We start from the raw sequence: 24,965 nt of genomic DNA on the forward strand, positions 1-24,965 counted from the left end.
TCTAGCGGTATTTATTCAATGAAACATTTTGGAGCAGAACAACTAGGAAAAAAACAAATCAGGTCTGGAAATCTCATTAAAAGCCTGCATAACTTCAGGAGAAAAAAAAAAAGTTTTCCTGTAAAAAGGGTGGAGGAAACTGAAACTTAACATTCTTTTTTATCAACTGCACTTCAGCTATGATCTCTAAGAACAGTGACTTGCAAAATATGTAAAGGGTGAAAATTCATAATGACAGGCGTGACAGACTGTTGTTTGTTTGATCATTTCCTTTTCAAACCAGCTTTTATTACACCATCATCTGCACCATGACGAGAGTCAAGAGCAATTCCGTAACACAATGATCAGAGGCCAAGAGAGGGACAACACCAACAGGACAAACAAAAAGAAGAATGACAACCAGCGGTAGTGAGGAAAACTTGAGGAAAGACAGTCAAAGGAAAGAAATCCATGAAGAAAAAAAGTTTTACAGTTGTACAAAGACTGCAAACAAAGAAAATAGAATCTGCAGTTATTACAAACAGCAGTAAAACTGTGAATTCACATTGAAACGGCTGTTTTAACGGAACAGGAGGATGACGGGATAGATATACACATGTATAAAATTTTCATTAGTCTGAATCCATTCAAGGACAATGAGCAAACGTTTTGTCTTTGATATGAAGAAAACACAAATGCGTCGTCGCTTCCCATATCAAACAGACAAAAAAAAAAAAAAAAAAAGATAAAAATCAAAATAATTGTGCTGAACCCTCAAACTACATCAAAATTACCATCATAATTATAACTCTAGCTGTCAGTGTCAGCGTAAGAAGAATTGGTATTAATAGTATGAATATTTGACTTCATTATTTGATATATATATACACAAATATCCGCAATGTTTTTGCACTGCTGTATTCTTGTTTTTTTTCTCCCCCACGCATGTGTTTAAGTACACTTGAAAATAAAATGCGATTTTTCTTTTTTGTTTCACTGGAACAACAACAAACCCCAAATACGTTACTCATGATCACACACATACATACACACACACACACACACACACACACACACTGGTTTGAGACTCCCTTGACCTCACGTGCCCATTTGAACACACACACACATACACATACACTCAAGCGCCTCAGTTTGTGGACACCATCCGTCTCTTCACAGCTTTCCACGCGAGTAGGAGTGGACCATAATGCATCTGTGCCCAGGCTGAAGGGGAAACCTCAGCAAACAGGTATTTCCTTTGGTGTCACATCACAGCGACCTGTCAGTTTGAAACGCTGAAGCTAAACTCGAGCAGTGCAGCTACATTGATGCTTTTACGTGGCTCTCCTGCTTAGACCAGCACAATCCCTTGGGAGCAATGACAGATATGCTGTTCTGGAGGTTATAAACAAACACGCTCTGGACAACTGGTTAGTCATTTTAAGTGATTTTAGCGGGTGTTAGTAAGAAGATCAGAATGATGCTGATATCCTCCTCATTCCAAGCAGAATGGATTGAGAGGACCGTACAGTTGTGATGGGATTTAAAGGAACGGTTCATGCAAAAATGAAAATGATGGCATTGTTTACCCGCCCTCGGGTCATTCAAACCCGCATGTTGTTGATTTAAAAAAAAAACATCGGCTGAAAAAAACAATGACTTAAAAGGCACCATAAAAGTAATGCACACAAATTGTGTTGTATTTCAAGTAATATGAAAAGACAGAAATTTACATTGTTATTCACTGAAAATCTTTTCTTCTGTTAAAGCTCTGACATTCATTTGGGAAGAAATTGTGCGGTTCAATGTTCACTGACTCCAAAATGCTATTGATTCTTGCATTTTATAATTGTCATGCCAGTTTGAACAAATAAAGAAAAGCTTGCATAAAACTAGGAGACTTGCAATATAGCATCACAAATCGCACAGACTACTTTCATGATACTTTAATGTTTTTTCCTGTAGAACAGGTTACAGGCTGTCCAGGTCCAAAAAGGAGCAAAATAATGACTGAAAAGCACAATGAAAGTGATGCATGTGACTTGTGAGTTACATTTCAAGTAATATGACTGCTTATTGTGACGGAAAAGACTGAATTTTACATTATTCACTGACAATCTTCCAAATCTGCCAAAGCTCTGAAATCTTATTTGTGAACAGTTTCAAAAACATATGCTGTTTGCTAATCATCGACTCAAAAATTGTCGTAATTGCTCTACCAGTTCGAACAAGTGAGAATTTTATGCACAAACTACTGTATAGATTCAGAAATATAACATTGACCACTTTCATTATGGTGTTTTTTATTCTGTACAACAGTTTATAGGCTGTCAAGCTCCAAAAAGGACCAAAATAATGACTTAATATCACCATAAAAGTGATGCATATAATTTGTTTGTTACATCTCAAGTTCAACATTGGCTTAGTGTGAATGAAAAGATTGAAATTGACTGATAATCTTCCAATCTGCCAAAGCTCTGACATTTGATTTGATTAGAGTTTAAAAAAATAGTGCATGTCATGTCGTAATTGGCGTTCAAACAATTGGAGAACTCCTCACAGAAAACTACTGTATAAATTCAGAAGGAACGTAGCGCCTCAAATCGCATAGAGTAATAATACTTTTATTGTGTTTTTTTAGCACTTGACATGTTGTGCACTAACCTTAATGGAAAAAAGCTTGTTTTGCAAAAGAAATAAGGTGGCGAGTAAGCAATGACAGATCTTTCATATTTGTGCAAACCATTCCTTTAAAATCCACAAACCAAGGCGAGCTCTTAAACTTCATCTCTCACACAAACATGCTCAATGAAAAGAAAGAGCACTACAGCGCTTCTCTAAACTCATTCACACCTGCACTAATTCTCACACACGCACACATATACACACATGAGCAAACAGGCCTTCATATCCCCCGGATGTTTAAGGATGTGACGTCCACAGCTTGAGGAAGACGTGTGGAGCGGGAAAGGATATGTTTTCCTAACGCTAGCGTTTACTGAATCGTGAACCCTATACTTTAATAATCCCGTGAACACGAGGAGAACAGAGAGAGACACAGTGGATGGTGGTGGGAGAGTGTTCCCGGACCATTTCGGTGTCCCTTACTGTCCACTGAGTAGAGCACGGCTGGCGAAAGAGAGAACGCGCATCTCGATATACTACGATACGGGAAAAGAGAAGGGGCAGCTGACTGAGCTTTCGTTTGTTTGTTATCTTCCGGGAAACGGGACAGTGAGGGCATCGTGGGGTATGTGCGTGATTGGGATCAGAAGATATCCGGGCAGGAGTCCCAGCTGCCCTGCTCCTTGGCTTCCCAGTATCCTCCACTGTAGATGTGCGTGGGCTCTCCTGTCATTGGGTCGACCTGCCGCTCGAACCACATGGGCTTGTAGTTGTCCTGGTGACCACCTGATCGAACAAAACGAACACATACAAACAAAGCAAACAAACAGTCACTTAATTAGAGAACAGAACATATATGAGGGTGCTATAGTAACTCAATAGAGGCCTTTTCTACAAAGCTATTAGAGACTATTTCAAATACAGCCTGGAGCTTACAAAACAAACGCTGACTAAACTATTAAATCTATACTTAAACAATCAGCTACAATCTCTGATTTAACACACCTAGCTTAGCTTTGATTTAACACAAGAGAGGCGCATGGTCAACTCAGGAGGAAGAATAATAAAGTGAAAAAAGGAAAAAATATTGGTAAAGTTTAGAGGTGGGCGGCATGACCAGCATTTTATATCACAGTCCAAGATACAACTTTATATTACAGTAATGGGAGTAATATATAATAATATATAATGGGAGTAATAAACAGTGCAGTGTTTTTTTTTTTTTGTGCTGGAAATCGAACTATATAATATGTAATATAATAATATATCATTCAAGCACATGAATAAAATACTTGAAACATGCTTTAACACATTTAAGGAAAAATAAACAAACAAACAAACAAACATATAAAACCTATTTTGCATGTAATATTTACACATAACCTATTTCACATTAACTGAATTGTCTAGGATAGGTTGTATTTATTTGGATTCTAGAATGGTTTATAATTGGTATAAAAAGCAATGCCATTCCAAAAGATTATATATAATAATAATAATTATATTATATTATATATATATATATATATATATATATATATATGTATTATTTTTTTATACATATTTTTACATTTTAATCATATATTTTATTTATTTTAATATTTTATTTTATGAGCGGAAGCACATTTCATTTGTACATTTATATATTTATTTTTAAATATTAAATTCTATTTGATTTTATTAAAATCACAGGTAATATTGGAAAAATCCTACGTTCACACTGGATGTGAGTGGCAAGATATGTCAATTAAATTGTTAAACTACAGTTTTCTGCTTGATCATACCGCCTAGCTCTATTGGATGTGAGCCATGGGAGGGTTGGAAGGGTTTTGGGTTGATGTTACTTGCTTTTGACTGGAGCTCCATACGGACCCTCCACTAGAGTGACACAGAGCAGATAACGAGACAGTGAGGGTCTCATTCATCAGCTCAAAAATGCACAAAGTTTAACCCCACAATCATGTCATTTTATGTGTATGTGTGTGAAAGCGCAGTCACTGTATAACATGATGCATATGTGAAAGTGCATGATAGTGTGCAGCTTTCTGTGATAATCAATGCATAAGCAGTACATGTTCGCAATAGTTAAGAGTGTCAAATTATGACTGCATTAACACAAATTGTGGATCTTGTACTGTTAAGCAAAAAAAAAAGTATAAATGTTGTTGTATAATGTATAACATGACCCCATTAAGCTGTAAACATGTAGCTCTAACAACTGTTTCCACTCTTATTCTACAAATACATAATTCCACTTCATTAGGAACACTGGTTTTGTATGCATCTCTGTGTAAGTGAGCGAGTGTGTGGTACTTGCTTGAGTATGCCGGTGGGTGTGAGCCATGCAGTGTTTCAGCTGCAGAAGCACACAGATGAAGATGGAGGATGCAGGCAAAGAGAAGAGGAGTGAGAGAGATGTTAGCATGCATGGGAGGAGTGAACTGAAGAAAGTCAACACTGACTGTAGTCTCTGTATATGATACGGTCTATACCGCTGCAGTTTATGCATTCACACTGCCCACTAGTGGAAGTACAATACACACACAGGCATCTAATTTAAAATGCATGATGCAAGAAGTAATTCAAATAAGAACCAAGTCTAATAATCTGCTTGTTTCTATTGAACAGCGTTTTCACACCTGAATCTCCTCACAAATGTGATCTAAGGTAGAGTTCATATGGACTCTAGTATGGTTAATAATTGTTGTATTCTTGACCCCAACAAATTACGTCAATATTGATGGTGTGAGTGCAGCAAAATACAATCAGAAAAGAAACCTTCAGGGGTGAAATCGAACTCAGGTCAGGACTAAGCAAGCAAACCAAGTGTGAAAACGACTAAACTAAACTACACTACACAGCTATAGTCTGTGTTGATTCTGCTACTTGCTTGATAGTGAAAGATCAGAAGACGTTTCATCTGTGTCAGCTGATGGAGGGACAGACAGATGGAAAGTGAAGATGATTAGATGATAAATGTGAGAGACAGAGAGTGATTAGGAGAGAGGGATGGGATGGTACTTGCTTTTGTAAGTGGTCTCAGAGGGCTCACTGGCAATCTCGACTTCTTCAGCTGATCAGAGTTGAGAGACGAGCAGCCAAAAATTAAAAAGGGGGATGCAAATTAAGACAAAAACAAAAAAGAAAGAATACAATGAGTGAATGGCATAATGGAGACGGGGAAAGTGATCCTGGATGTTAAAGGGAAAGTTCACCCCAAAATAAAAATCATGTCATCATTTTCTCACCCTCATTTCATTCTAAACCTCAACATGACTCTTTCTTGCATATGTGGATCATAGACACACCAAAGTATAACAAAACTGGTGTACTGCTACTTTTATGGTACTTGTTTGTCATTTTGGAGCCAGTTTTATTAGCATCATCTAAAACTATTAAAAACATGTATATTCATTGAAATAAAATAAATGTTAACTGAAATAAAACAAAACAAAAGATAAAAACTTCAAATTACAGTTAGTTGTCAAGGCAAAATTTCTAAAATGCAAAAAAACTAAATGAAAAAAAAACTGACTATTAACAAAAACTTGAACTGAAACTTAAAAACCAGACTTACTTCAATGGAAAATACAAAAATAATAATAATAATAATAATAATAATAATGATGATGAAAAAATCAATAAAAAATAAACAAAAATACTATAATGATATATTAGAGAAATTAAAATAACACCGCTTGAAGCTTTCAAGTTTTTAAGACCCTTTTTTTTTTTATTTTGTGGAAAAGCTTCACGTAAGAAAATTCATCAAGAAAAGAAAATTGACAAAATGTTCATTTTTAGGTGAACTATTCTTTTAATGTCATGCAAATAAGCACTATTACAGTGTCTGCATGCGTCCTTGTGTGTGTGAGATGGGAGAAAGTGCAGAAGACAACAATTAATAAGAGAAAAGAAAAAGGAAGTAGAACAGGAGTACTTGCTTTTTAGAGGCGAGTCAGATATGGAGTCCTCAATGAGAGCTTGAGGGAAAGACAGAGACAGACATACGGGAGTGAACGAGAGACGCCGAGAAGGCGGAGGAAACGAGGAGAGACGAGCAGAATAAATAAAAAGACACTTTACCCCCGTCCGCTGGCTCCTTACCCTCTTCTGCAGGGTTGGCGGAGCGGTTGGCCTCTCGCTCCCTCTCTCGGCGGGCGGTGCGCTGCTTCTCCTCCAGTCTTTGTTTCTCAGCGTTGGCCTCCTCCCAGCGGCCCTGCTCCATCAGACGCTGATCCGGCCGCCTCCTGCTATCCGTGGGAGCAATGCCCTCCTCCGTCTCGTTCAATGTCAACGCCAGGGTCGAGAAGTAGTACATGTTTTCAGCGCCTTCCCTACAAAGCACAGACAGAGAAAGGGCAGGAAATTACGGAGAGATTGAGAAATTCCAGTCGAATTCACACTTGAGCACCACAACACGATGTGCCAGAGAACATTCACTAAATACTAAGCCACGGCTTCAACTACTCATGAATATTAATTAGATAATTGCAATAGCTTTTTAACCTTCCTTGGAAGTCTGGTCATGCATTCTAATCAACATTCATTAATTAAAGGAATATTCCAGGTTTAGTACAAGTTAAACTGACAGAATTTGCGGCATAATGCTGATAACCATAAAAAATTATTTTGAGTCGTGTCTTGTTTACATAAAAGGCAAAAAAATCTAGGTTACAGTGAGACACTGTGTGAAATGTGTGGGACCCATTTTTGGAGGATTTTACAGTAGAAATGGGAAACCTATAATTTTATAAAGCACTATTTCTCCAGAAATTTGAGTATAAAATCAATCAATCAATCAACAAATTTTTTAAAAATGAGACAGAACAACCGTAAAATTCCACTATTGATATTTAAGTCTCTTAATTTTTTTGCTTTCAAACGTGAAATAATGGAGCTTTTATCTTGGCACAAAATTAAAAGGAGACCTCAAAACAGATTTATGATTGATTCTTATTACAAATCTGAGGCAAGATTTCAGAAGCTTGTGCAGTTCTGTAAGAATGTGTGTTAAATATACTTGAAAATGCAGTATTTTTTTCTCTCAGATCATAATTTTCAGGTTGGAAAATACAGAAACCTGTATAAACTACTACAACTTGTGTTATTTAGGTGGTAAAGCTGCTTAAATGATCATTTTTATAGTCGTTTAGAGTTTTAGGTTCATGGTGTTATGTCGTCATTACAACAAAGTAATAAAATTGGATGTAAAGTGATTTTTTTTTCTTTTTCTAAAATCATCAGTGCTCACATTTTGTGGCTGTATGATTGAAATAATGAGTATTTTGTTACATTTACAGAGTGGCCCAATTCACTTCCATTGTTACTGCTACTGTTCTTTTTGGCTTTTTTAAAGAAATTGAGGGACAAATGCTGTCGACAGCTTGAACTTGGGAAATATTGTACACGTCAGGGAATATCTTACGGCAGCGGAGTCTTCTTCCACAGCTCTTTGGCTTTGAGCGTCTGATAGACGGTTTTCTGTCGCCCATCGGCGCCGTTCTCTCCCCCTCTGGTGCTCTGCATCACACGAGAGCATTCCATCTTCTCGTCCCACGTCCCAGACAGAACATAGTGCGCTTTCCCGTCTTTATCAGTCACAACCCCCGTGACCTACAGAGAGAGGCGTTGCACAAGGAGGAAGCGAAAGCAGACATAAATTACAGAACGGGCAAACAGAACATGAAAAGCTGCAAAGGGTGACAGATGAGAGGGGAAAAAACTGACACGTCTGCATTCTGGGAGAAAGAAGTCAGTGGAACGGCTGCTGACTCACCTTTCTGGCCACATCTCGGGAGAAGTAGCTGTACGGGGCAAATTTGAGATGACAGCGGTCGCCTGTTCTGTGGTTCACAACGTCGATTTCTCCTGACTGAATTCAGACAGGAAGAGAGAGACACACAAATATCACTTATGAATAGAATGAAATGCCACACTATAGATATTGCAGTTTAAGGGCTACATTTGATGTAATGCTAATGTAACTCGCAAACCCACCAGTAAGGCTAATGATTTGAGGGAAAAATTAAAAAACACAAAAAATGGGTGATGTTATATACGTAATATAATTTAAATGACATAAGCAAGTTCATAAGAAAGTGACGTGTACCAAAAATTTCTGAAATGAGCACATTTTTTACAAAAAAAAAAAAAAACATTTAAAAGATAAATTACTGTAGCATTATCCACTGACATCAGTTCATTTTATATCAGACACACTGATGCCGATTATATGAAAATGTCTAAATAAGTAGTGTGTATTCTGACCTGATCTATCCAGAGCTTCCCGACAATGATATTGTGCACTGTGGTTGTGACTTTCTTCCAGGTGTAGTGATTGTTACTCTTCTCAAAGATACAATGAATAGAACCTGGAGCAAACAAACAAACAAACAAACCTCAAAATAAGCTTGAAAACATGAATGTAAGCATATGACATTCAAATATCCATTTTTTAATATGAACAAAATATACTAATATATTAATGCAGGGAATCCAAACTATTATTTTTTTTTTGGTCAGCCGAACCCCTTTGACTTAAAGTATTTACTTTAAATGCCCTCAGAGATTTTAATTAAATACTTTAATAATTTAACAACATTTACAGTTCTCTAATGTTGGTTAATAGTTACATGACATCAAGAAAACAAATATTTCTTTGTATTTAATATCTAATATTTTTTTAAAGTGCTTTAAATTGAAAGTTTTTATTTTCAAATAATGTATATATTTTAATTTGACATGTTTATGATTTAATTATTATCACAAAATCACAAAACCTAGTTTGGGCAACCATTTAAATTGGCATATCAAAAAAGTATTTGGATATTTAAGTCACAATTAAAATTGTCTAAATGTTGTTGCATTAAATAAAATATCAAATCATATGGTATCTATTTTAAATGGAGCACTGGCACAGTCTTCAGGCAAGTTTCAGTTAGGTTTTTTAAAATGATAAAACAACTGTTTCTGTTGAAACTGCTACTGTTAAAAATAAAGACCAGCAGTATTGTGACACTTTGCGGTTGTCAAATATTAGTTGAACATGTTCATAGTTAATGTAAGTGTCCAAAAACTTTTTTCATTACACTCAACATTGTATCTAATGTTTTTTTTTTTTTGCATTTCACTTCCTTTTTTTTATATGTTGTTTTTAAGAAAAGGAACTAATGAGAAAAACTCTTCCCTGAATGAAAGCTGCATGTTATTTTAAAACTTGAACATTGTGATAAGGCTCAAAATGGGATAAATAGTTACCAAGGGGCATGATGGAAAGATATTTTCCCCTGAACTTGCTGGCCAGGGCGATCTCCTGTCTCAGGGTCCAGCCTCGCTCGGAGATCGCGTGATGGGCCGCAGCCGGAGGGTGATGGCTTACCTGAAGACAGAGACAGGAGGAAGAACAGATTAATATCAAACACAACTCGCCTCAATTCCTCTATCTCAGGATAAACAAAGGCTCACCTGCTCACAGATGGACCTGTAGCCGCTCTCCTGCACGCGGTCCAGCTCAAATGTCTCTCCCAGCAGAGGGTTGAAGGGTTTGCCCGTGCGGTGAACTGTAGTGGAGTAAGAGGAAACGGTGAAAGCTGCCACGTAGCACATCTGCTCCAGAGAGCTCTGGCACTTAGCGCCCCGGTCCAGCAGCTCGTAGTACTCGAGGTCCTCGGAGAGACGCTGCAGCATAGATAGGGGCTCGTTGAAGTTCACCTGTGAAAAGAAAGGATGTGTTGAAAGCAAATGCAACCAATCTGGGCTGTTTTGCATTCTTGTAAAGATACGAATAGGCGTACAGGCATAGGGATTTTGGAGAGCTCTTTTCCGATACAATTCTTCATGATGCTCCATAGATTGAGAGAGTAATTTGGTTTATCTGGGATTCGGGTCCGCCTCTTTCTCACAGGCACTACTTCCTGGGACTGCGGAGATTCGGGATTGGATGCCAGAGACTGCTCATCTAGCTGTGAAAGATAAAAAAACAAACAAAAAAAACACCGTGTTTAAACATGAACTTCAATCGTCAATATGTAACAAAACAAATTTTCATTGGATTTAACAAATCAATTAGTCATTAGATTAACAAATAGTCACAGACCCCTCACCCAATACACATACTGGGTGCCAGTATGTCTGTCAATGACTCCAGGCCCCCGGTCCCATGGCAGCCAATCTGATAACACTAGTTTTATTGCTCAAAGGAATGCGGGCAGAGCAACACTCACTTCATTTCTCCTTAGGAAAATGGACTCTTCTCTAATTAATTCATAGAAAGACCTTTCTGTGAATGAACACACATACCCTTCAGGTCATTGTGCATATTATTACTGTTCTTGTATATGTTCTTGTGTATTGTATCCTGTTTTATGCATGCTTATGATAGATCACTAGTTAATATCACCTCACTTATACCAGGTTTGGTCTCTATCAATTTGTCTTCGGATGATCTAATTGAAAGTGTATATTATATGTTGATACCTATGCAACATATTAGTGTTCTAAGAATCTTTAATAGTTTGTATATCAACTTCCGATCCAGTTCATATGCAAATTATCATGCTTGGAGACAAAGAGTCATAAACTTTCCCTCCAAACGTTCAAGTCACCATTGGCTCTTTGACTCCCCAGATGTGTGACGGATCAGAGAAAGCTCTCACATCAGTGAGGCCCCCCAGTCTGCGGTTCTGTTAGATCCTAAGAGGATGAGGAGGATGTGAGCTCCTCAGCGACCCTTACTTTTTGCGCCAGGCCTTGCAGCCTTGACTTTCCATTCAACAAAAGATCCTCGGATCTCAGCAGATCTCTTTCTTAGCCCTTTTTCCACTTTCTACCCGGGAAGAAACTCCCAATTACCACCGAGCCAGAACAACATCTTTTGGAGTTCATCACCCTTCAAACCTGGAAGAACTTGAACTCCAACACCACCAAACCTTCAAACCATCAGAACCTTTCATCCGAGACTGTATTCGGACACTCGGTCAATGACCAAGGCAATGCAAGTATCATACATTTAACTAAACGAAACAGAGGTTTAGTATAAGTTACAGACTCCGTTATAAACGGCGCTGATGGTTTTACTCCAGTGGTTAACTGACTCTTTCCATAACTGCGTTCTCTGGTTTTTCTAATGCTTCAATTATTCCACTTTAGCTCCCCTTCGTATGTACACGTGGGTGTATGTTTATTCATTTGTTTGTTTAGATTAGTTATGCGTGTTCGTGTTTAGTTAATAAAAGTTATGTGCACAGATTACATGAATTTCTGATTCTGCCTTGCAAAGTAATGTTTCTTTACGATTTTGACCCTTGCTACATGCTCTAATGCATTAATACGAAAGTATTTTCTGTGGCCACGGAAATATGCTTTCTTAGAGTTGATATGAACTTACACTGAATGTTCGCTGGACGAACAGATCAGTTGATGGCAATTTAATTCTGCTACAGTTATTACTATCAGCCGATAAAAATAATTGTAATTAATCATAATTAATTGTAATTACAGGTGCATCTCAATAAATTATAATGTCGTGGAAAAGTTCATTTATTTCAGTAATTCAACTCAAATTGTGAAACTCGTGTATTAAATAAATTCATTGCACACAGACTGAAGTAGTTGAAGTCTTTGGTTATTTTAATTGTGATGATTTTCGCTCACATTTAACAAAAACCCACCAATTCACTATCTCAACAAATTAGAATACTTAAGACCAATAAAAAAACATTTTTAGTGAATTGTTGGCCTTCTGGAAAGTATGTTCATTTACTGTATATGTACTCAATACTTCGTAGGGGCTCCTTTTGCTTTAATTACTGCCTCAATTCGGCGTGGCATGGAGGTGATCAGTTTGTGGCACTGCTGAGGTGGTATGGAAGCCCAGGTTTCTTTGATAGTGACCTTCAGCTCATCTGCATTTTTTGGTCTCTTGTTTCTCCTTTTCCTCTTGACAATACCCCATAGATTCTTTATGGGGTTCAGGTCTGGTGAGCTTGCTGGCCAGTCAAGCATACCAACACCATGATCATTTAGCCAACTCTAAATGATGTGGCTTTTTTTCCTTCTGGAAAATGAAATCAGCATCTTTAAAAAGCTGGTCAGCAGAAGGAATCATGAAGTGCTCCAAAATTTCTTGGTAAACGGGTGCAGTGACTTTGGTTTTCAAAAAACACAATGGACCAACACCAGCAGATGACATTGCACCCCAAATCATCACAGACTGTGGAAACTTAACACTGGACTTCAAGCAACTTGGGCTATGAGCTTCTCCCCCCTTCCTCCAGACTCTAGGACCTTGGTTTCCAAATGAAATACAAAACTTGCCCTCATCTGAAAAGAGGACTTTGGACCACTGGGCAACATTCCAGTTCTTCTTCTCCTTAGCCCAGGTAAGACGCCTCTGACGTTGTCTGTGGTTCAGGAGTGGCTTAACAAGAGGAATACGACAACTGTAGCCACATTCCTTGACACGTCTGTGTGTGGTGGCTCTTGATGCCTTGACCCCAGCCTCAGTCCATTCCTTGTGAAGTTCACCCAAATTCTTGAATCGATTTTGCTTGACAATCCTCATAAGGCTGCGGTTCTCTCGGTTGGTTGTGCATCTTTTTCTTCCACACTTTTTCCTTCCACTCAACTTTCTGTTAACATGCTTGGATACAGCACTCTGTGAACAGCCAACTTCTTTGGCAATGAATGTTTGTGGCTTACCCTCCTTGTGAAGGGTGTCAATGATTGTCTTCTGGACAACTGTCAGATCAGCAGTCTTCCCCATGATTGTGTAACCTAGTGAACCAAACTGAGAGACCAGGTGCAGGTGTTTCGAGTTGATTAGCTGATTGGCATGTCACCATATTCTAATTTGTTGAGATAGTGAATTGGTGGGTTTTTGTTAAATGTGAGCCAAAATCATCACAATTAAAAGAACCAAAGACTTAAACTACTTCAGTCTGTGTGCACTGAATTTATTTAATACACAAGTTTCACAATTTGAGTTGAATTACTGAAATAAATTAATTTTCCACAACATTCTAATTTATTGAGATGCACCTGTATTTAAATACATTTCCCTTTTGAGCTGATTTGCTACAAATATGATTTTTTATATTTAGACAGTACATCAAATCGAATTTAGCTTGCATACAATGGTGATCAAATTTTTTGGAATAATTATGATTTTTTATGTTTTTGAAAGTCATCTCTTATGCTCATCAAGGGAGGCTACATTTATTTGATAAAAAAAACAGTAAAAACAGCAATATTGTGAAATATCATCTATTTTATTATATAGTAAAATGTAATTTATCACTGTGATGCAAAGCTGAATTTTCAGCATCATTTCTCCAGTCTTCAGTGTCACATGATCCTTCAGAAACCATTATAATATGCTAATTTGCTGCTCAAGAAATATTTAAAAATCATGTTTTTAAATTGTAATAATATTTCACAACATTACTGTTTTTACTGTATTATTGGTCAAATCAATGAGCCTTGGTGAGCTTAAGGGTGCTTTCACACTTGGTTCGTTTGCCTGGTCCGAACCCGAGTTCGATTTCGAACTCTGACGTCAATCGAACCCAGGTGCGCACCAAAAGTGCTAGTGTGAAAGCACCCTAAGAGACTTAAGAGACGTTAAAAATCATAATTATTTTGCGCAGTGTACATAAACGCCTTACCGACGTCGTCCCGTCGTCCATTCCAAGCTCGCTACTGATTCCGCTGACATTGCTGCCGGATCTCCTGAGAGAAATGGAAAGAGCGTATGAGAGAGCCAAAGAGTGAGAGACAGGAGGAAGGGGAAGGGAAGGCAGAGGATACACACACTTAGGTCCAGTAACACTCATATCAGAAGAGAGTTAAGGGACAGAGAGGGATGTGAGTAAACGACAGGAGCGAAGGCAGTGAATACAGACCTGTGATATTTGGGGTCTGCTGGTACAGTGATAAACTCTTGAACGTCCTCGCATGCGTCAAAGAATTCATTCTCCTCATCCTCGTCACTGACGTCGCCCTTTCCTGGAACTGGGCCTACAGGACAAAGAAAGAAGGAAGTATAAAATATATAAAGGAAATCAGTATGCCGTATGCAAATGTATGGCAAGAGTTTTTAAACACAGAAATGAGTTAGAATGATCAATATTCACAAGGAATTGGCCGACAATTAAAAAAAAAAAAGGAATACTTTGAATATTGCAAAGGTTTCACTGCAATTTTTTTATTTGACCAAGATGTTTATTAAATAATAAAAAGTATTTTGAATCAGTTCAAACTGTACAATTCAATTGATTAAAAAAAATCTGATTTAATGACTAATTTGCATTACCAAAAATCTATTTAGTTATTAAAATGTTGTGAAATACACTACCATATTTGATCAAATTGATACTTTTTGAAAGAAATTAAATACTTGTATGAAGCAAGCACGCATTATACTGATCAAAATTGTCAGTAAAGACATGTATAAGGTTACAAACATTTCTATTTCAAATAAATTTTGTTCTCTTTAAAGCTCCAACCAAAATATGAAGCAGCACAACTAATAATAATTGTTTCTTAAGCAGCAAGTTAGTATATTAGAATGATTTCTGAAAGATCATGTGACACTGAAGACCGGAGTAATGATGCTGAAAATTCAGCTTTGCATCACAGGAAGAAATTATATTTTACAATATAATAACATAGAAAACATTTATTTTATTGATGAGCAGAAGAGACTGGTTGTGTGTATTTAGATACATATTGATGTTTATTACCATGCAGTGCTTTATTCGTACAACAAAATGAAAAAGATTAAATATTTAGTGAAAATTGTGTGCTGTGATTAAAAACTGATTTGTAAAACAATTTTCACAAATTCATTCAAAAAGATTCGCTTAGAAAAGTCATTAATTGGGGAGTCAGATACCACTAGTTGTCTTTTCATTATTGTGTGCATCTACTGAAGACAATGCATTAGAGATCTGTGTTTATATATTAGTCTCTACATAATTTTGTAGCACTCAGTCTTTCTGTGCCAGCTGTACTTTACCTTTGCTGTCTATGGCAGGGTTGCTCTGAGATGCAGGCAGTACGGTCGCTCCTCTGAAGGCTCTCTCCAGATGGTTGTGTTGTTTGGCGAGCTGCTCCAGTGTCTCCTCCAGTCGCACTCTCTGCTCTCTCTCGGCCTGCAGGGCTTTCTGCCAGCGCTTACTGTGAGCCTGAGCCAACGACAGGAAGTCCCGGCAGGCCTGGGTATCAGATTATTAAAGAATCGTTAACAATACGTTTAACTGTGGTTTGTGTGTGCTAAACAGACAACCACAAGTGAATAAGGCAGTGAGTTGCTTTTTCCCTAAAGCAAATGTATTGCACTGTGGTCTTACATTGATCATGGCATTGGAGGTGATGCGGAAGAGAGTGGCTCGCTCCGTCACCTGCCGAATCTTTTCACTCGTCTCTCCTCCCAGCCGAACTCCCTCCAGCTCAGACAAGGACCTGAAGGAAAGTATAAGAAACGACTTTATACGAGCAGAATCTGAGTGGAAAACCAAAGGATTTAGACACACATACTTTTTCTTGAATATTACCATTTTCCACATTTAAAAATAACAGTAAAGTCTTAAAAACTATTAAATAAAGTGTGTGTATGTGTAGATAGATAGATAAACAGGCAGACAGAGTTACGATGAACTAAAACAATAGAAAAAAAAAATCCATTTTGTTAACTGAAATAATGCTACAATATGAAAAAAAACAATAAATAAATATTTAAAGACTAGAAATGTTGCCTTGGCAGCTCACTGAAAAATTACTAAAACTAAACCTGAAATCAAATAAATAGCTAAATAGAAATAAATAAATAAATAAATAAATAAAAATGACAAAAGAACAACAAAATTACTAAAACTTAAATGAAAAGAGAAAACAATTAAAACTAAATCAAAATATTAACAATATAAATAATATATAAATATAATTATTTTAATAGCATAACAATAATAATTGTTAGACATACAGGTGCATCTAAAACAATTTGAAAAAAAGTGAAACTTTCATATATTCTAGATTCATTACATGTAAAGTAAAACATTTCAAATGTTTTTTTTGTTTTAATTTTGCTCATGAAATTCAAAAATCCAATATCTCAAAATATTGGAATATTTACATTTGAGTTTCATTAAATGACCATATACAGTATCAATTTGTGGACACCCTCCACAAAGAGGGTAAGTCACAGAAGGTCATTACTGAAAGGTGTGGCTGTTCACAGAGTGCTGTATCAAAGCATATTAAATGCAAAGTTGACTGTAAGGAAGGAATTGGGTAGGAAAAGGTGCACAAGCAACAGGGATGACCGCAAGCTTGAGAATACGGTCAAGCAAAGCCGATTCAAACACTTGGGAGAGCTTCACAAGGAGTGGACTGAAGCTGGAGTCAGTGCATCAAGAGTCACCACGCTCAGACGTCTTCAGGAAAAGGGCTACCAAGCCACTTCTGAAACAGAAACAACGTCAGAAGCATCTTACCTGGGCTAAGGAGAAAAAGAACTGGACTGTTGCTCAGTGGTCCAATGTCCTCTTTTAAGATAAAAGTAAATTTTGCATTTCATTTGGAAATCAAGGTCTGGAGTCTGGAGGAAAACTGGAGAGGCACAGAATCCAAGCTGCTTGAAGTCCAGTGTGAAGTTTCCGAAGTCAGTGATGATTTGGGGTGTTGTGAAGTCTGCTGGTGTTGGTCCATTGTGTTTTATCAAGTCCAAAGTCAATGCAGCCATCTACCAGGAGATTTGGGAGCACTTTATGCTTCCATCTGCTGACAAGCTTTATGGAGATGCTGATTTCCTTTTCCAGCAGGACTTTAGCACCTGCCCACAGTGCCAAAACCACTTCCAAGTGGTTTGCTGACCATGATATTACTGTGCTTGATTGGCCAGCCAACATGCCTGACCTGAACCCCATATGGAATCTATGGGATATTTTCAAGAGAAAGATGAGAAACAGTCGATCCAACAATACAGACGAGCTGAAGGCTCAATAGTGCCTCAGTAGTACCACAGGCTGATCTCTTCCATGCCACACCTCACTGATGCTGGAGTTTGTGCTAAACGAGCCCCGACCAAGTATTGAGTGCATAAATGAACTTACTTTAAAGAACTTGAACTTTTCTGTTTTGCAAATTCTTTTTTGATTGATCTTAGGAAATATTCTAATATTTTGAGATACTGGATTTTTGACTTATAAGCTCTAATAATCAAAATTAAAAAAAAAAAAAAAACTTTTGAAATGTTTTACTTTACATGTAGTGAATCTAGAATATATGAAAGTTTCACGTTTTGAAATAAGTTACAAAAAAAAAAAGAAAAGAAAAAAAGACTTTTTCACAATATTCTCTTTTTTTGAGATGCACCTGTATATTCATATTATGTAAATAATATATAATAAATACATTTCAAGCAAAAGTTAATGTCATGAGAGCCATAAATTTAGTCAAGTGTGTCCAATCTGTTAGAGAAAGGCGGACTGACCGCTGAAGTGCAGAGCCGTGTTTGGCGATGAGATCGTTGCAGGTGCTCAGATCCTCCACCTTGCTGCCCAGCGTCCGGAGGGTGGACTGCACCTCTGAGTTGCGTGAGCCTGCACCCTGACCTGCCGCAGGAGGAGAGGAGTCGTCCCCGGAGTCATCTGCAGAAAAAAAAAAAAGAGGACCAAAAACTGTGAGACAGAAACCCCAAAGTGTGCATTTTTGTGCTATTCTCAAATGTGGTTTCCTTTCCAACTGACCTGACTCAGCCTGCATGCGGAAAGCTTTGGCTTTGGCCAGCTCCAGTGCTGTGATCCACCGCTGCCGCTCCACCTCTGAGCTGGCCTTCAAGTGATACGTCTGCGTGCCACCATTAGAGATGACAAAATTGCATGAGTCCTCCACCGCGATATTGGCTGTGGCCAGGTTTATAGTACCCCGACATGTGTGACCCATCTCCGCCTGGGTCCTGGAAGAGCAAAGGGGATAGAGATAAGAGGATGTGTTTAAGATAAAACACTTTATTTAGTCATGGTTATATCCTCTTTTAGATTTAAACAGTGTTTATCATCGCTAAACGGGTGGCCAGAACAAGACGTAATGTGTTTCAGACTTCATAATGTTAGTCAAAGTCTGGTTCTGTGAAGCTAGAGGAGCATTCATGAGGCTCTCTTTAAACTCTGAGAGTAAAAACTTGAACAAAAGTCCCCCGACAGCTGTTTTTCAGCGTCTGATGCAATATTCATGAATTAGCACTGAAAGCCAAGCATTCGAGAAATGCCCTCAGGTAGAGTTTCTTTCACTCTTGAGCATTTATGTGACAGAAGATACGACGTGTTGCTGCTACTATCATAGTATCTGGTATCAGATTGGAAAAGAGCCTCATGTTTACGATCTTAGCAGATACTCAGAAAAATATTTACCTCAATGAACATTTCAGAGCCATGAACCAAACCAACCATCTCCAAGATGAATAAATCAAATGAACAGTAAACAATATAAAGCTACAGACTGCAAGACTTTGATTATGCAAATACAAAATGCAACATATTAAAAACTTATTGGAAAATATTCAATAAACAATACATATTCATAGAGGAAATTGTTGGAGAGTGTATGGGGAAGAAACATGATTCACAAACTTTATGAAAGCTGAAATTCCGACTTGTGGCTTATATAGAAGCAGTTATGATTTATTAACTTCAGCGCTTATGGCTAAAGGTCTGTATCTAACAGAGTTTTTATTGTTAAATTAAAATCAATTAAAAATTATTTCCGTTAAGTACTTCATAATCTGAAGTACTCAATTTACTAAAACAAAAATACAAATAAATTAAAGCTTTACAAAACTAATTAATAAATGTCTAAAGCACAGTGAAATTACTAAAACTTAGGGTTGGGTACCGGGGTTCACATTTTAACCGAAATTCGGTGCTGGTATTTAATGGTACCTTTCTTCCGTACTTTACTCTCTGTGCAATAACAAAAACATTTATTTCGGTAAGTCCAAACCTCTTAAATTTTAACATTTTAGTTTATTAAGTTATTAATTCATTCAGAAATTTTACACAATAGACAAAATAATTCTAATGTCACAAATAATATACTCAAGATTTACTGGTTTTTATATGATTCTTTGATTATTTTGTAGTGTGGGTTTGGTGAAGTATGCTAAAAATAAACAAGGCAGTCTCACGCCGGACGAGAAGCGCCACATCGTGCCTAAGACAACTCGCCATTATTATCGCAATCGGATGCGTCACATTCAGTTCAATAAGATAGCAGTCCAAAACTTGAACCAGCACTCGGGAGTGCCGACGTAATTCGTTCAGTGCCCTTAAAAGTACCGAGTTCGTTACCCAACCCTTCTAAATCTGAAAATATAATAATAAAAGCTAATTCAAAGTATTAATAAATATTATAATAGTATATAAATAATAGTAAAATAACACTGTTGTATTTTATAAAATTGAGCAGTAAAAGCTCATATGAAAAAGAGCACCCAATATGTCAAATATAAATAAAGTTTTCATCTCCAAGTATAATTTGCCAACATTGATGAATCACCAGTTCCAGGATTTTTTTTATACTCTGCAGGAAAAAATGAGGCAAGACCAGTTTGGACAGGCTATGACATGGCACAAGACCGATGCCAGGCGATTTAACAGAGGCACAACAGTCCTCAGCCTGTAACCCGTGAAACTGAAATCTCTTACTCGCCCTCTACATTTCCTGATGAATCTTTCACACACACAATGAGAGCGATGAGAAACCATTGAGGTCTGCCTGCAGGAGCAGAGGAAGTGCTGAAATCAAGCCTTAAGACAAGCGTGTGATCCTCCTGAACAGAGATGACCTGTTAAGACAGTCACGTGACCCAAACTCGCTCAGTCAATCATGTGGAGGTGGACAAGACAATGTGCACTTGTGTCTTTTATTTACACCGTAATGCTACGGTGGGGTTTGCCACACCCTGTTTATGATTAATGGATATGGATTTTTAAGAGTAATTTCCATAGAGCAATCACAAAGAACAATTTCTAATTTTTTAGAGCGGAGCATTGCTACATAACAATATATTCACAATAGATATCACAACCTGATGTTGGGAACAGTGATCAGTGCCTGAAAACTAAATCATCATGGCAATTGCATTACACAGAATGATTGGGACATTTCCATTGTATTTTGATAGTTTTGAAGTTACTCTGTACAAATATTTTACATTGCATCACATCACACAACAAATGCAATGCACTACATCAAACTGTACATGCAATGCACTGGGCTTCTTAGACAAGCATCTGTTATACTGATATCTCAGTTTCAACTTAAATTCAGTATTTAAAAGTTGCATATTTACCGGCTATATAAAAAACAAACATTTTCTAAAGTACGCCATATGCTTCTTAACTTAAGTACACAATCCACCCTCTAAGTAATAGGCCTAATATTTGATATTTATCAGGAGTTGCTACATTAAAATTTAACCCAAATCCAAATTTGATCAGAATTTTATGTTTGAATTCAGATACACAACAGTCCAAAATTTGTGGTTGGTAAATGTTTTAAAAGAAGCCTCTTGTTCTCACCAAGGTCAGAAATACAGTAATACTGCAAAATATTATCGCAATTTAAAATAACTGTTTCCTACTGTAATATATAGTAAAATGTAATTTATTCCTGTGATGCAAAGCTGAATTTTCAGCGTCATTACTCCAGTCTTCAGTGCCACCTGATCCTTCAGAAATCATTATAATATGCTGATTTGCTGCTCAAGAAACATTTCTGATTGTGATCATTGTTGAAAACAGTTGTGCTGCTTCATGTTTTTGCAAAAACTGTGATACATTTGTTTCAGGATTCTCTGATTAATTGAAAGTTCGGAAGAACAGCATTATAAATGTCTTTGCTGAATAAAAGTATTAATTTCTTTCAAATAAGAAGTCTTACTGCCCCCAAACATTGGTGGTGTATGCATTCACAAAGTGCCAGTAAGCTTTGTCAAATGTTAGATTATCAAATAAGAATTGCCTGTATATCTTTCACTGCAGTAAAAATCAGCTATTTGTGAACTCTTTTGGAAATGGGACGTTTCAATGCCACAAACATCATTTTTTGGTCATGTTCATCGAGAACTGAATGAAGCACTTCAGATCTTTTTTATTTGCTTTGGTGCGGCATCAACACAGTATTTATTTAACGACGTTTACATTTCATTTCCGTATTCAAGTAACAATTACAACATTAAGTAAATTAGTAAAAAATAAAGCACATACTCTCAACTAGCCAACTGCTGAGGTGTTGGACCTTGTTGTTTTATCATATGTTTAAACATCAGATGACGAGGGTGGATTTTAAAGAATGTGTTATCCTCTCATCTCAAACTGTTGAGCAAACAGTGAGGATCGCACAAGCAAACACACACATGCGGGCGCTCCTGTGCGCTCTCACACGCAGTATTAATAATTGATAGAGCCCAATGAGATGAATGCGGCTTCCCCACCAGATCAACTGCCACTCAAATCTAATTACGTAAAATGGCATCATCTTACAGACCGACGAACACCAGAAGGTGTTGAGTTTTTTTGCCCATTTAGGGTTTACATCACTAAAACTATTAAAACATTTTTGTTAATTGAAATAAAGCTGGAAAAATATAAAATTTAGTGTAAGTTGATGCACTAAAGCTACTGACTGAAAATTAAATAAATAAAAATTAAAACTGAAATCAAATTAAACCTAAATAGTGGCATTTAAAAAACTAATAAAAAAATTTACATTACAAAAATTGCAAAAAAAGGTAACTAGTAATATTTAAAAATTAAAAAACTAAAAAGTAATAATTTAAGTAATGATAACAAAAAAACGAAAGCATATTACAAAATTACTAAAAATGTAATTACATTTAAAATGAAATCTAAAAAAATAAAAGCTAATTTAAAATACGATTAAAACTATAATAGTATATAAATAATACTGGTCCGTCCAGTCCAATGGTTTGAAGTAAGTCGTATGATTTGAGACATCATCAATAAAGCACAAACCGCATAGGAAAGGTTATATGCATAAGTTTGAGGGCTTTGTATGAGTAAAAGCAAAAGTGATGCTTGCTGTACCAAGAATATCAAGTTATTTCACCATCTAAAGTTTAGCACCTTATCAGATATTGGTGAAAGGCCAAAGAACACTTGACAGCATCACAAAGGGTTCATTAGGGCATCAGACATTCCTATCAACCTTTGGGAGACCGGTTGTCTGACAGCAACAATGCCTGACAACATTTTATTTTTCTTCCTAGAGGTCGATAAACAATAAAAACACACCACAAACTCACCTGTAGTAAGACAGCAAGCCATTGCTCAGGACGAACCATCGCCTTTGGTATCCCTTGATGTAATTAGTCCATTTGAAGAGCCAGCCTTTATAGGTGTCCCCAGGGGCCGGGGTGGGCGCTTTGGGCTCCGACATCACGACAGCCCGTGGCTTCACAGTGTCTGACGGGGGTCTGGGTGAACACAAAGGGTTAAACGGTTAGTGGACACCTTTACCTGAGTGATTCACACCTTCATGGACCTTGATATGCCATGGCACATGAAATGTTTACATACACACCCAAGTTGTGTTGTTCCCCACCTAGACAGCATTTTATGGCTTGTGTGTAGGTTGACAGCACACTAGGTTTTGAAACAGCCCAAATCTTCCATAGAAAGACTGAAACGTGTTATACTCAGTGGATATCATGTCAATGGGCTCGTTTCGCCTACGTGTCACTCTCTGAACCCACTACTTGACATTTACAGACACGAAATAAAACAAAACTCTTTAAACAGCAGCGTTTATGAACGCAATAAATGAAAACAAACATATCTCAGGCTATTTTAAACTTTGTTTAGATAGATGAGGCCTGTATGCACGAGTCATTCACACACAACTACGAGTCCAAACGACGTTAAAATGACAAAGTTTACACATAACGCCTTGACATACAATATAAACACTCTTAATTTTTTATTAAAAATCCTGTTCGCTTATACGCATGTGCATAAACGTAAAATGACTTTGACGGCTAATTCAGCTAACGGCTAATAAAACTGACGCGCTATCGCGAGACATTAACGCCGAAAGTCAAAAACACCGATATATCTGTAAATACAACCCTTACGCGACGACAAATCAACTGTAAGCCTCTAAAATGCGCGTTTATCCCCTGAAGGCCCTTTAATAATGTCAGCGTGCCGGGAAATGTGTGTTAAACTGAAGCTAACTAGCCTGTGCTAACCTTCAAGCTGTGTAGAATGACAGAAATCCCGTCAATTCGTGCATAACATCAGATGAAACCTCGGGGAAATAATGCAAAGCGACATGACAAGACGTGGAAATCTGAAATCCTCAGTGCTGAAATGATTTAAAGTGTGTTGTGGGTGCTGGCCAGCTCTTACCTGATCTCTCAATGATCCCCTCTGAAGAAGGAAGTCAGTGACATGAGATCACAGGAGTTACTCCACACAACTCGCATAAAAGTCACATTATTGCATCTTTCCTCCTTCACACAAAACAGACACCGTCCTGATTCTGATCGGTACATGTGGATAATGATCAGATGTACCCCTCAATGAAATTTTAGTCGAAATGGGTTTTGTTTTAGGGAGTAAATATGGTAAAATAATTAATCAATAAAGCTGCCCGAGTTACAGTGATTTTACAAGAAGTTGATTTATAGTAAAATCAATGTCATGCATGACTTCGAGAGGTTTATTGCTTTTATAAAACGGTGGCAGCAGTAATAGGCTCACAAATGTTCAATAATCATCTGCATGTATTATTCTAACCGGAATAAACGGTTCTTCCAAGTAATTTAATTCATTATCTAATTGTAGGCTGTTTACAGTTGCCATGCAACGTAGCATTATCTTTATTAAATCTCTGTTAAACCTCTTTAAATAACAGTCAGACATTATCATTGTCAAACACAAACTAGCCAAGCAAGGAGAAAATAAATACATATTTATATAAATATAAATAATTTATAAACTGCTCACAAATAATCGAAATAAGCAAAGGTTAAGGAGGTTGATCGACATATCAGTGTTATAATATTAATCAGCATATACATTTGAGAGTTTGAGTTTATGTCAGCTGATTTTATAAAATTTTCAAATAATTTTCAAAACTTGGAGCAACCTTATCAAATCTACATTTGTGTAGCCTAAATAAAACTTACCTATAATCAAAATATTATTGCACAAATAGCATTTTATTCATAAAAGCTCCAAACTTGGTAATGTGATATTCAAAAGCACCTAGCTATTATGTCCTTTGTAACCAACCATTTATACATTTTGTCCCAAAATCACGAAACAACAATACAT

General features: G+C 37.0%; 1 protein-coding gene across 34 annotated transcripts; it reads right to left on the reverse strand.

The window, feature by feature from the left end:
* Positions 1-257: 257 nt before the first annotated feature.
* osbp (oxysterol binding protein) lies at positions 258-24,213 on the reverse strand. Of its 34 annotated transcripts, none has more exons than XM_058787863.1 (20): positions 23,209-23,511; positions 22,931-23,101; positions 18,354-18,562; positions 18,098-18,254; positions 15,957-16,068; positions 15,623-15,821; positions 14,508-14,622; positions 14,271-14,334; positions 10,401-10,568; positions 10,072-10,317; positions 9,865-9,985; positions 8,875-8,978; positions 8,384-8,479; positions 8,033-8,220; positions 6,712-6,941; positions 6,549-6,587; positions 5,630-5,677; positions 4,922-4,960; positions 4,453-4,482; positions 258-3,390 (listed from the first exon to the last, which is right to left on the reverse strand). In XM_058787863.1, the coding sequence occupies exons 1-20, from the start codon at positions 23,238-23,240 to the stop codon at positions 3,248-3,250; spliced, it is 2,511 nt and encodes an 836-aa protein (XP_058643846.1). In that variant the 5' UTR covers positions 23,241-23,511; the 3' UTR covers positions 258-3,247. The 34 variants fall into 34 exon arrangements, with proteins under 34 accessions (XP_058643846.1, XP_058643543.1, XP_058642891.1 ...); XM_058787560.1 differs by having other exon boundaries at positions 6,691-6,941; XM_058786908.1 differs by lacking the exon at positions 23,209-23,511 and adding an exon at positions 24,036-24,213 and having other exon boundaries at positions 6,691-6,941; positions 18,098-18,562.
* Positions 24,214-24,965: the final 752 nt, after the last annotated feature.

This window comes from Onychostoma macrolepis, chromosome 01 (assembly GCF_012432095.1).
Source record: "Onychostoma macrolepis isolate SWU-2019 chromosome 01, ASM1243209v1, whole genome shotgun sequence".
Classification (NCBI taxonomy): Eukaryota; Metazoa; Chordata; class Actinopteri; order Cypriniformes; family Cyprinidae; genus Onychostoma; species Onychostoma macrolepis.

Excerpts from the sequence above, each read along its gene's own strand:
- osbp (XM_058785944.1), bottom strand. The coding sequence starts at position 23,240 with ATGCTGTCTAGGTGGGGAACAACACAACTTGG. Across the intron at positions 14,623-15,622 it reads CCCTGCCATAGACAGCAAAG|GCCCAGTTCCAGGAAAGGGC; the intron begins GTAAAGTACAGC and ends TTTGTCCTGTAG. Across the intron at positions 9,986-10,071 it reads ACAGGTCCATCTGTGAGCAG|GTAAGCCATCACCCTCCGGC; the intron begins GTGAGCCTTTGT and ends CTCTGTCTTCAG.